We start from the raw sequence: 11,359 nt of genomic DNA, 5'->3' as shown, positions 1-11,359 counted from the left end.
ACTTTTCTTGTGCAAGGACAAGTAATTCAGCAGTTATGCCCCCCTTTTCCCTTGTCCTCTTCCACAAGCCTCCTCCATCTCACTTTTGTCCTTGTGGATAAAGTTTACTTAAGAAAATTGCTAATTTAGTTATCTTCTTTCCCTAAATTTAATTATGGTTTCTAATATGTTGGTATTTTAAGCGTTTATTTTAAATTTTGAGAAGACTACCTGGGACAACATTAATTGTTTCTTTTTGCTATTTGACGTCGTATTTTTTAATGTCCCAGGTCAGCTTATGATAATCTTGAACTGTTAAAGAATGGTCTACCTGGAGCTCTTGTAACTGCATCTGTTTTGGGGATACATGAGCTCAGCCATGTTTTAGTTGCAAAAAACACTGGAAGAGGAATATCTGAACGAGCTGATTGATAGAAATATGGTTCAAGTAGATAGAGTGAAACATTTGCTGATTACTGGACTTAATGCGAGACCTCTCTATCTCAAATTTAAAGGCGGAGGAATTTCTTTATATTCCTGGGAATCTTCTGCTGGGGGCCGTCATCGTGCCATCTACTCTAGCAATTATTCCTCCCTTGAAAATTCAACTCCAAATCTCTGCTCCCTCCTCTTCTTTAGGGTTGATCACATCGATTGTGGACCTTCTGCTTCTGACATCTGTAGGAGTTTTAAGCTCCTTAGAGTACTGGAATTAGAAGATATGAAGTGGTTGAATATTCCAAGCGCAATTGGAAAAATGGTCCATTTGAAGTACTTGGGTTTAAGGAATAGCTGCATAACGGAGCTTCCAGAAGAAATAGGTTGTTTGTCTAACCTGCAGACTCTTGACATTGCCAAAAATTACTATCTGAGAAGGGTACCTAATGTGTTGTGGAAGATCTATTTTATTGCAAGTTGCGAATTGACACCCTCCGACAACTCGAGACTCTATCAGATATACATTTTGGTAGTTGGAAAGAAACTGACTCCGGGAATTTAGTCAGCCTTCGAAAGTTGGGATTGAAAGGACCATTCACCACAAACAGAGTGGAAATATTTGAATCTTTAGCCAAGCTTCCAAACCTCCACTCCTTGTCCTTGACGTCTGCTGATACTGTGTTTCCATCACTCCCTGAACTTTCATCTCTTCGCGGTGTCATAAAGTTGCATCTGAGCAGAGATACTTGAGAAGCTGTCTTATCTATTTGTTCTAAGACTAAAAACTTCTTCTTACGATGGAAAGAAACTGAAATTTTCTGCCAACGGTTTTCCTCAACTTGAATTTCTAGAGCTTGAAGTCTTGGAATTTTTGGAGGAGTTAGAAGTTGAAGAAAGTGCAATGCCAAAGCTTACAAGTTTGCAGATTACCGATTGCAAGCAGCTCTGGATGCTCCCTGAAGAGATAAAGTATGTAACTACTCTGAGTGAGTTGGTGTTCAAAGGGATGCCAAGAAGATTCCTACATAGGCTGCCAGGAGAAGACCATCATAAAGTCCAGCATGTTCCCTCTATGATAAAGTCATGATCGTCTAATTTGCAGGCACCAGGTTCATCTTCACCTTTCATCTTTCTGCAGGGGACTTATAAGTCACATTAGTAAACAAATTTTCTAACATTTTCATTTTTCACCAGGTTCAATTCAGACAAACAAAAGTGGATTGCGTTCTGCATAGATTCATGCCAGAACGATTTGGATCATGTGTTGTGCACTCACTTGTTCAATGGCAGAAAGTTTTCTCACATGTCAATGATACCATAAATTTCTTACCAATTGGAGAGAAGATCAGAAAACATCCAGCAATGAACTTCCATTCTTGTATATTCAAACTTGTTAAGGTTAATGAACTGTTGTAGCAAAAGCTGTGACACAGTTCACAGCAATGTTTATGTTTATGTTTTTGTTTTTGTACTGAAGTGGTAAATTATGTAATAAAACTTGAGTAAAAAAGAAAATATTCTTTTTATGTAGGCATAAGGTATTAGTCATAAAAAGAAAATATTCTCTTGGACTCAGGCTCATGGAACATTTGTTTGTGGCAAAAATGGTGGTGGAGTGGCAGAGCAATACAATTGTGAAAGAGATGTTGACATATGTGTTGGGACTTTGAGTAAGGCTGCAGGTTGCCATGGCGGATTCATAGCATGCAGGCAAGTGTTCATGCTATCTTTTTTCTTAGTAACAATAACAGATATTGTAATTTGTAAATGTTAGGTTTATAGCAGTTAGCAAATATGAAATGAAAATGATGTGCACTATTCCTGAATTTCTCTGAAATATGCTAAAATAAGGAGGGAAAACTGTGGCAGTTGGTTTTAAAACTTAATACTTTAGGTGTTGAAGTAATGGGTTCTTGTGTGTTCCATTTCTTTCTTTGTAGCTTGCCATATAAACAGCAAAAGGTGGAAGCAACTCATACAATCAAGGGGTCGGTCTTTTATATTTTCAACTGCTACGCCAGTACCAATTGCTGCTGCTGCCCGTGGTAATATATAATTTTGTTTGTTACAGGTGCTTTAGTTGAAAATAATCTAACTTTTATTCAATCAAATATAAAATCTTCTTTGCACTGTTACTCACTGAGGTTATAAGAGTATCCACAATGAGCTCCCTAAATCACATCCTTAGACAAATTTTAGGGAGGCATTGTAAAAATGCATCTCCAACCATGCTCCCTATCCACCTCCTAAAATAGGGAGTCCTCTAGGAGCTCTTAAATTTGAGGAGAGAGAAAGGACTCCTAGTGGCTCCCTATAATTTAATGTTTTCTTATTTAATGAGTATTTCAAACCTTTATTTAATGCTAACTATTTTTTATTTTATTTTTTAATAGAGATGGACCAATCAAAAAAGAGTTATAGCATTTATGACTCTCCAAATTAGGGAGTATGGTTGGAGTTGAAATTTTCTAGAGAGCTCGTAAAATAGCTTTCTTATATTTTAAACTAAATTTTAGCTAAAAAATAAAGAGCATTATTGTGGATGCTCTAAAATAATACTCTCAAGTTAACTCTCTGTCTGAAACCAAAGAAATTGTGACCAAACCCCAAAAGGCCTCACTATTGGGTTTTTTTGTGCCAAAATGGACCCATGAATGTAGCTCACATAAAGAGCCCGTTTGCTTCTCACATTAGTTGCCTAAGGCTTGACCAAACTCCCATTTGAGCGATGACCAAAAAAGTAAAAAAAGCCTCACTCTTTTTATTTTTCAGCCAAAAAAGGCTCACACTTCAGCTAAGTCATTTTTGCAAGGTTTTCATTTTCCGTTGTAAACAACGGTTTGTTTATTGACTAGAATCAGTCAGGCGAAGGAAGGAAGTAAACCCAAAGGTCCTCTGGTTCAGAACAGAAAGAACCCATGGCGGTTTACCAAAAACGACCGCGTGCTTATGAGTTTTGAGTGAAGAGAGCAAAGAAAATTACCCTTATACTTTAATGGTGGGAAATGTGGGCAGGTGAGAGAAAGCTTTGATTTTGGTTATCGATCCGAGTAAAGTTTGTGCATTTGGTGAAAGCAGGTTCATTTCAAAATCCGAAATCAAATCCCTGAAAAAAAATTCAATGTCAAAACCCTCGTCTCGAATCATCCAAGGTCTGCTCAGATTTCACCACAATCAAATCTCAAAACCCTCGTCCCCACTCACCAGCTCCAGGAGGACCTACCACTCCAACAATGGGCCTCTTCCCCAATTCCCCTCTCACCCAAAACCAATCGGCGGCGGCGGTGGCAGTTCCTCCGGGCCGGGGCTGGGCCTAGGCCTTGGCCTGAGGTTCTTCTCCTTCAAGCCACCGAATTTCAGCAAAGTCAATGCGAAGAAGGTGTTCGATAAGCCGCTCTCCGCTGCCGCCTCGGCTTTCTCGCGGTACCAGGAGGCCATAGGGTTGCAGATTGAGGCGTTCTGGAAGAGGAACAATCTGGTGCTGTTGGGCGTTGGAGCACTGGTGGTGTGTGCTTTGCTATGGAGGGTCATGTTTGGGATTGCTAGCACCTTCGTTGGACTCTCTGAAGGGATGGCCAAGTATGGCTTTCTCGCCCTTTCTTCTGCCATTGTCGCCTTCGCTGTAAGTTACTCAAAATATCGTGCAATAACGTAGAGCAGCTGAAAACGTACACTGTGCTTTGTCAATAGTGATTTGCAACTATAGTCCTACAAGCTCTAGTGGTAGATTTAAAATGAATGTCCAACTTATTTAATCAGTTATAATGTTATAGTAGGCTTGTAGGTGGCTCAATGCAGTGACTGAGTGACACCTTCAATGGGTTCATTTGTTATTGTTGTTGGAGTCTATTTATGATCACAAGTTGAGGATGGTAGGAACTAGGAACTCAGAGCTTGATATTTTCTTATCCAGTACATATGGATTTCCTGTTGTTTGGAAATCTTGGTTTACATTATAGATCAGCATTTGAAATTTATGTGCTTTTTCGCTACTCTTAGGGCCTTCATATCCGCTCAAGATTCACAATCAATCCTGATAAAGTTTATAGAATTGCCATGAGGAGGCTTAACACTTCAGCTGGGATTCTTGAGGTTATGGGTGCCCCTCTCTCAGGATCAGACCTAAGAGCCTATGTCATGTCCGGAGGTGGGGTTACACTAAAGAAGTTCAAGCCAACTTTTAGGAGCAAGCGGTGTTTCCTCATTTTTCCAGTACGAGGTTCTGAGAGAAAGGGTCTGGTCAGTGTCGAAGTGAAAAAGAAAAAAGGCCAGGTTTGTGTTTGTGCTATGCTGTTTGCTACTAAATTTTTCTCTTCATAAGCATTAGTTTTCATTTCAATGTTCTTCGTTGATCCCCTCTTGTGGCATCAAATGGAAGTTGAAACTAAACTAGTTTCATGCCCCAGTTGATAGTGTAGAGAAATGTACATCACAAGAATGTTTTATTGGTAAACGTATACTGCAGTGTTTGTATCTGCTACTGTGATTCTTCTGGTAAAAGTTTCTTCCACAGCGTGTGTGCCTCTCAAGCGAAGCAGATTGAGTGCATGCTCTGCCCCATATTGATGCTTTACATTAGTCAGTTAGTAGATGGACTGTTGAAAACCTGTATATTGTTTATTTTATGACTTTGGGGGTACTTGGACGGTCAAGTTTTTCTTATTGAAGCATTTGGGTGCCATCTTATGCAGTATGATATGAAGCTACTGGCAGTTGACATTCCAATGGCATCAGGGCCTGACCAGCGCTTATTTCTGATTGGTGATGAGGAAGAGTACAAAGTTGGTGGTGGACTGATAGCTGAGCTGAGAGATCCGGTTGTGAAAGCAATGGCTGCAACCAAGGAGTTTGATAGTCTTGATCAGATTGAAGAAGAGGAGGATGCTGAAAGAGAACTTCAGGAGGCAGAAAGAAAGCACCGCGAAGAAATTGAGAAGCTTGAAAAGGATGGGTCACAGTGATTGTTTTCTTTAGATTTTGCTCCTGCCCCTTCCATTCTCTTCTGTTTTGTTTTGATACAGGAGTTTGTAAATAATGCGCAAGTCTTTGGCCATCATCTCAGATTGTTGGTGCAGGTTACCTTGCATTGTTTTGCAGAGTTGAGTTTTACACTTTTAAATTACCTTGTACCGCAAGCAGCCTACTTTGGAAATTTCAAAGTTAAGATGGCAAATAAAAGTAAATTACAGACTACCAATTTCTGTGAAGCAAAAGCAAAAGCATGGCATGATTCCAATTACAAACTACTCTCTGATTTATGATGTTCATCCTATTTACAAACTACCCATTTCTGTGAAGTGATATTACTATTTTTCTTCTTTGGGACATCAAATTGTCCGTAGTACGATGTTACCAGCAATTCCTGAAGCATGCTTACCTTACTATTTTTCTTCTAATGGAGGCTGTTCTTGGGTATTATAGCAACTGTGCCTCTGTAGTGTTTTAATGACTGTTTTAAGATGCGATTTGAGGATAAAGGCCCTGTGCTTCCATTTGAGGCTGTTGTTTTAACGACTCTTTAATTTTACGTTTATAAGGTGGCTCTTCACCATTACAGGTTAGCAACCCTGCTTCTGTCCTTAAGTCTCCTACTGATGATCTTTAAACTTATTCCATGAAGCTGCAAAGACTAGTATGAGATGTTGTTTAACTAGGGTTCTGTTTAACCCAGGTTCTAAAGTCGCACAAACGAGTCAATCAGATTGCGGCATTGTCTCGTCTCAACCAGTTTTGCTAGGGTCAGGTCAGCCATCGATCGGGGTGAGTCTCTACTACCATGGGAGCCACATTGATTGACGATTGAGAGTCACTCACACGTGTATGCGCTATGCAAGAGTCTCCATCTCCCACCAACATTGGAGATTTCTGATGATAATTCAAATGGTGCCCATGAGATAATACATGCCAACAGCCAACTACCATAATACGGATGGTCTTCCCAGTGACATCAATGTCAGTTTCAAATGGGTTGCCCGGGACTCGAACCGGGAATCCTGGTTTGTCATTTATATCCATATTTCCTATCAGAAAAACAAAAAGGTTCAGAAATTACACTTTATCAAGGAGACCCATACCATACCCTACCATGTGACTTGTGAGTTGAAGAATTTTCTTTAGGTATGACCTAACCTAACCTAACCTAACATAACACAATTATAGTTCTGATGTTGGGTTTGAAGTCAAAACAAGAGATGATAATGCATAACAACATTTTGATATGTGAATTCAATTCATCATTAGCAACAAAAAAAACAAAAAACATCAGAGGCAGCACAAAGACATGAAAGCATTTTGCTCTCTACCGCATGCACTATTTTTTTCCTTTCTTTAGTCTTTAACACGAAACACCATTAATGCAGTATTAGCTTTTTTGGTTGTGAAAGGCTCTGATTTCAATTCCTTTATAATTGCCGACGTTACTGTTGAAAATGAATCGTCCTCTATTTAATAATTATATTAATTATTCCTTTTAGACTTCATATACCAGACTCTTTCTTTTTTCTTTTTTGGCTCATAACTCCTGCAATGCAATCAGTAAACTTATGAGAAACTTCCGTTTCTAAATCAAATATGGCATTGCACTCTAGGCAATGAAAAAAAATGTTCCCGTTTTGTTCAAATTTATGCTCTTTAACAGTCCTATAAGGTTCTGCAGCACAGCAGACTCTTAAGCAATGAATGTTCTCGACAAACGAAATTCCAGAGTTTGAACTGGATTATGCATATCTGAGGTTTTAGCCTGAAGTTGGTTTCCAGATTTTTTAGTTATGAATCAATCCATTTGCATCTTTGTTTATGAATATGATTATAAAACTGGTTTGACAGATCTGCAACAGCTATAGGCTTGAACTGCATGCATGTATAAATACATGTAAAATCTATCAGGTACTTGTTTGTGCTTTCTCACTCTACTCTTTGCAATTTCTTTTCCATAGTTTTATTGACATATTTAACAGGCTTACTTTTGTGTCTTAGTTCTTTCCCATTGGCTTCCATGTTGTCTTATTTTCATCTATTTTGGTTCTTAAGCATGCTATCTACCAACCAAAATAGCAACTAAATCATGTGAAATTCTGCACAATGCAATACAATACCTTCACCCTTTTTACAGAACAGAGAATTGAACTTTTGCTTTTTCTTTATGAAGGCTATCTTCTTCTTGGATTCTTTCTTTGCAACCACTTTGCTTTGTATACTGATTACTTTTTCCACTAGTTTTCAAACTTTTAAGTGCTCTATTTATGTTGAGGGAGAAAGTGCAGCTTAATTTTTGGTGACTAACCTCTCCTTTTTCTTCAGTTGGCTTTTCTTTTTTTCTTTTTCTTTTGGCTAAAGAAAGTGCACTTTGCTTTTCCAATTTAAAAAAGTTGGTAGGGAAGCCTTTTCTTTTTTTCCTTTATTTTTCATCAATGAAATTCCAATTAATCAAACCCATGTATCGATTCTGTTACTGCTAATTCTGCACAGAAAGTACAAAACTTCAGTGTTAAGGATAGAAATGCCATGATTAATCCATCTAAAAATGGGGAGAACTTTTCACAGTCAGATTTTTGTTTTGCATAGAAGGTGAAGTATGTTTGGCTGTTTTTTATGTTCTTTTCTAGTGGGTAAAGCCGATACGCACACACGGTGAATTCATATTTGGTAGCCATAGTAATTTTCTCAACCAATAAGAGAAACAGTGTTGATGAATTTATTCTCTTTAGGTAATCATAAGAATCAGGACAGGGTAGCATGTTTCTTTGTGCATAATGGAATCTGTCTCAAGTTATGTGATCTTTACATGCCATGCCGAGTAGGTTTTTTTTTTTTACTACTTTCCTATTGGGTTGTATTTTATCTTCTGTACCTTCTTTATCATCTATGAACCTAAGAGAAATTTATCATACACAATATGAATATAGAACTGTAAAATACCCTCTCTAGCACTACACTTTTCAAAGATTGCACGATCAATTCTCTGGAATTTCACCAACTCATACTTGAGTGGTTCTTTGCCACTCTTCTGAACAGAACATTATGACATAATTTTCCTTTGAAAGGTAGTCAAATCTTCTCTGCTATCTGTATGCCACCTGCATGATTAACTAACTTTGTTTTCTGGTATTTTCTTATTGTACCAGGAGAAGAACAAGGACTCTCATAATTGAATCATTTTCATTCTGAGCAGATAACCATGAAGCTTCAGTTCTCCATTGCTGCACTTATCTTCCTTTTCCTTATCCGGTGTTTCCCTTCCTCGGTTATTGCTGACCTGAATTCTGACAGACAAGCCCTCCTTAACTTTTCTGCCACTGTTGGCCATACCCAAAAGCTCAACTGGAATGCTGCTGCACCAGTTTGTGCCTCTTGGGTAGGAATCACTTGCAATCTAAACAAAACTAGTGTGACTGCTATCCATCTTCCAGCTGTTGGACTCTTTGGCTCCATCCCAGCCAACAGTATAGGCAAGCTTGCTGCTCTTAGAGTCCTGAGCCTTCACTCCAATTTCCTCTATGGAAGTCTTCCTTCTGATATCCTATCCATTCCTTCTTTGGAGTATCTTTACCTCCAACACAATAACTTCTCTGGTGTGTTTCCTGCCTCTCTGTCCCCCAACCTCATTTTGTTAGATTTCTCCTTTAACTCCTTTTCTGGAGACATTCCAACAACATTTCAGAATCTGACACGCCTCACCGCATTGAGCCTCCAAAATAATTCCCTCTCTGGAGCCATACCTAATCTGAACCTCCCAAAGCTTAAGCTTTTGAATATGAGCTATAACAACTTAAATGGATCAATTCCATATTCCCTAAAAGGTTACCCTGATTCTTCATTTACTGGGAATCCTCAGTTATGTGGGGCACCTCTCAAAAATTGTTCCAAGACCTCCTCTTCACCTTCTGCTTTCCCTACTTATTTGCCACCCTCACCAACAGTCCAGAAAAATCACCATGCTACCGTCATCAAAAAACTTGGCCATGGTTATATTACTGCTGTGGCAATTGGGGGCTCTGCAGTGTTGGTTGTTTTAGTCCTGATGATTGTCATATGCTGTTTGAAAAGGACTAGCAAAGAAAGGCTGAAAGGGAAGGCCTCTGGTGATGGAAAGAGTGAGATGCCTAAAGATTTTGGCAGTGGAGTGCAAGAAGCAGAGAAGAACAAATTGTTCTTCTTTGATGGATGCTATTTCAACTTTGATCTTGAGGATCTACTGAGGGCATCGGCTGAAGTTCTTGGTAAAGGAAGTTATGGCACAACTTATAAAGCTGTTTTGGATGAGGAAACAACAGTTGTGGTGAAGAGGCTAAGGGAAGTTATTGTAGGTAAGAGGGAGTTTGAGCAGCATATGGAGGTGGTGGAGAGAGTTGGGAAGCACCCAAATGTTGTGCCTCCGCGCGCTTATTATTACTCCAAGGATGAGAAGCTTTTGGTCTACAGCTACATGCCAGCAGGAAGCTTGTTTGCACACTTGCATGGTATGCCTAATCTAAATCCTAATGTCTAATTATAGTTACTTTAACTGGTTTTGCCAATTTTTTTTTTCTTTTGTTTCCATGCATTTACAGGAAGCAGGGATGCTGGAAGGTCTCCACTAGACTGGGATTCAAGAGTAAAGATTTCACTTGGAGTTGCCAAGGGAATTGCCCACATTCATTCTGAGGGTGCTAAATGCAGCCATGGCAACATAAAATCCACCAATGTCCTCCTAACCCAAGACCTTGAAGCTTGCATCACTGATGTTGGGTTGAGTCCTCTAATGAACTTCCCTGCAACCATGTCACGAGCCACTGGATATCGTGCTCCCGAGGCAACCGACATGCGAAAAATCTCTCATAAATCTGATGTTTACAGCTTCGGCGTGCTCCTCCTCGAAATGCTGACAGGCAAAACCACACTTCAATATCCAGGACATGACAGTGTGATTGATCTGCCAAGGTGGGTAAAGTCTGTCGTTCGCGAAGAATGGACAGCTGAGGTTTTTGATCTGGAGCTGCTAAGACAACAACACATTGAAGAAGAGATGGTGCAGATGCTTCAGATTGCATTGGCATGTGTATCAAAGTTGCCCGAGGCACGCCCCAGCATGGATGAAGTTGTTAGAATGATAGAGGAAATTCGGCAATCTGACACGAAAACTAGGCCATCCTCTGAGTCTGAGTTTGTCGTGCAAACCCCGTGAAATATATAGCCTTTCTGTTCTTCTCTATGCAAATGGGAAATAATGTTCAATGCTGTATTGTTTTCTGTATCACAATCTCCTGATTAACATTTTGCTTGCTAGTAGTAGCTTCTAAAGACCAACATTATTTTCAAACTTGCACCTGCATTTTCATTTCATATCTTTTTCCCTTCAACATTGCGGTCCTGCCGCAAATTTTGTTAAGGGTGAAGATTAAGCTGCTCAAAAAATCGGCCCCCAAGCGCTAGGCGGTGCGTAGGCTCTAGGCGGGAGGATACCGCAGCGATTTCACCCTAATCGTTAGGGGTAGGCGCCAGGGAGTTAGGCGGCCTGGGCTGGTCGGGTGGCTGCTTCTCTACTCTTCTCGACCCGACCAGTGGCAACAACGGCTTCTTCTCTACTCGTCAGAGGTATCTTGGAATTTTTCTTCTTTTCTTAGCTACTGCTGGGTTCATCTTATTTCAAAGGCGCGCGCAAGAGGAGAGACGATGGAGGTAGAGAGAGATGCGAGTTGATGGAGGCGGAGAGATGAGGGTTAGTGAAACGATGTGTTTCACTTATGGGCTGGTATTTTAATTAATTTTGGTATAAATGTATAATTTATAATACAAAATAATTATTTTTTAACAAAAACGTCTAGGCGCGGGCCTCGCACCTACCGCCTAACGATTTTTCGAACATTGATTAAGCATCAAATCTCAAATGCAAACAATATAATGATGTAAAGCATCCATAAAATGGCAAAATATTCAAACAAAACAAATAAAACATGATTGCTTC

The 11,359-nt window shown here is 39.6% G+C and overlaps 2 protein-coding genes and 1 pseudogene across 7 annotated transcripts; all 3 read left to right on the top strand.

Annotated features, from left to right (window-relative positions):
- The first annotated feature begins 260 nt into the window (after positions 1–260).
- LOC148297039 (putative disease resistance protein At1g59780) lies at positions 261–1,937 on the top strand (annotated as a pseudogene). The gene is made up of 3 exons (XR_015833726.1): positions 261–269; positions 368–1,526; positions 1,612–1,937. The product of XR_015833726.1 is annotated as a putative disease resistance protein At1g59780 (transcript).
- A 1,223-nt stretch (positions 1,938–3,160) lies between these two features.
- On the top strand, positions 3,161–5,614 carry LOC110768924 (uncharacterized). The gene is made up of 3 exons (XM_021972799.2): positions 3,161–4,039; positions 4,417–4,689; positions 5,109–5,614. Exons 1-3 carry the CDS (start codon positions 3,539–3,541, stop codon positions 5,376–5,378), a joined length of 1,044 nt encoding a protein of 347 aa, XP_021828491.2. The 5' UTR covers positions 3,161–3,538; the 3' UTR covers positions 5,379–5,614.
- Positions 5,615–6,918: 1,304 nt separating this feature from the next.
- Positions 6,919–10,676, top strand: LOC110768921 (putative inactive receptor kinase At5g58300). Of its 5 annotated transcripts, XM_021972792.2 has the most exons (4): positions 6,919–7,148; positions 7,243–7,302; positions 8,541–9,875; positions 9,966–10,676. In XM_021972792.2, the coding sequence occupies exons 3-4, from the start codon at positions 8,594–8,596 to the stop codon at positions 10,577–10,579; spliced, it is 1,896 nt and encodes a 631-aa protein (XP_021828484.2). In that variant the 5' UTR covers positions 6,919–7,148; positions 7,243–7,302; positions 8,541–8,593; the 3' UTR covers positions 10,580–10,676. The 5 variants fall into 5 exon arrangements, with proteins under 5 accessions (XP_021828484.2, XP_088104881.1, XP_088104883.1 ...); XM_088248755.1 differs by having other exon boundaries at positions 6,919–7,302; XM_088248757.1 differs by lacking the exons at positions 6,919–7,148; positions 7,243–7,302 and adding an exon at positions 7,756–7,983.
- Positions 10,677–11,359: the final 683 nt, after the last annotated feature.

Source organism: Prunus avium, chromosome 2, assembly GCF_965620075.1.
Source record: "Prunus avium chromosome 2, drPruAviu1.hap1.1, whole genome shotgun sequence".
Taxonomy (NCBI): Eukaryota; Viridiplantae; Streptophyta; class Magnoliopsida; order Rosales; family Rosaceae; genus Prunus; species Prunus avium.
The sequence above is the reverse complement of the archived record's forward strand: the minus strand, read 5'-3'. Positions and strand labels throughout refer to the sequence as shown.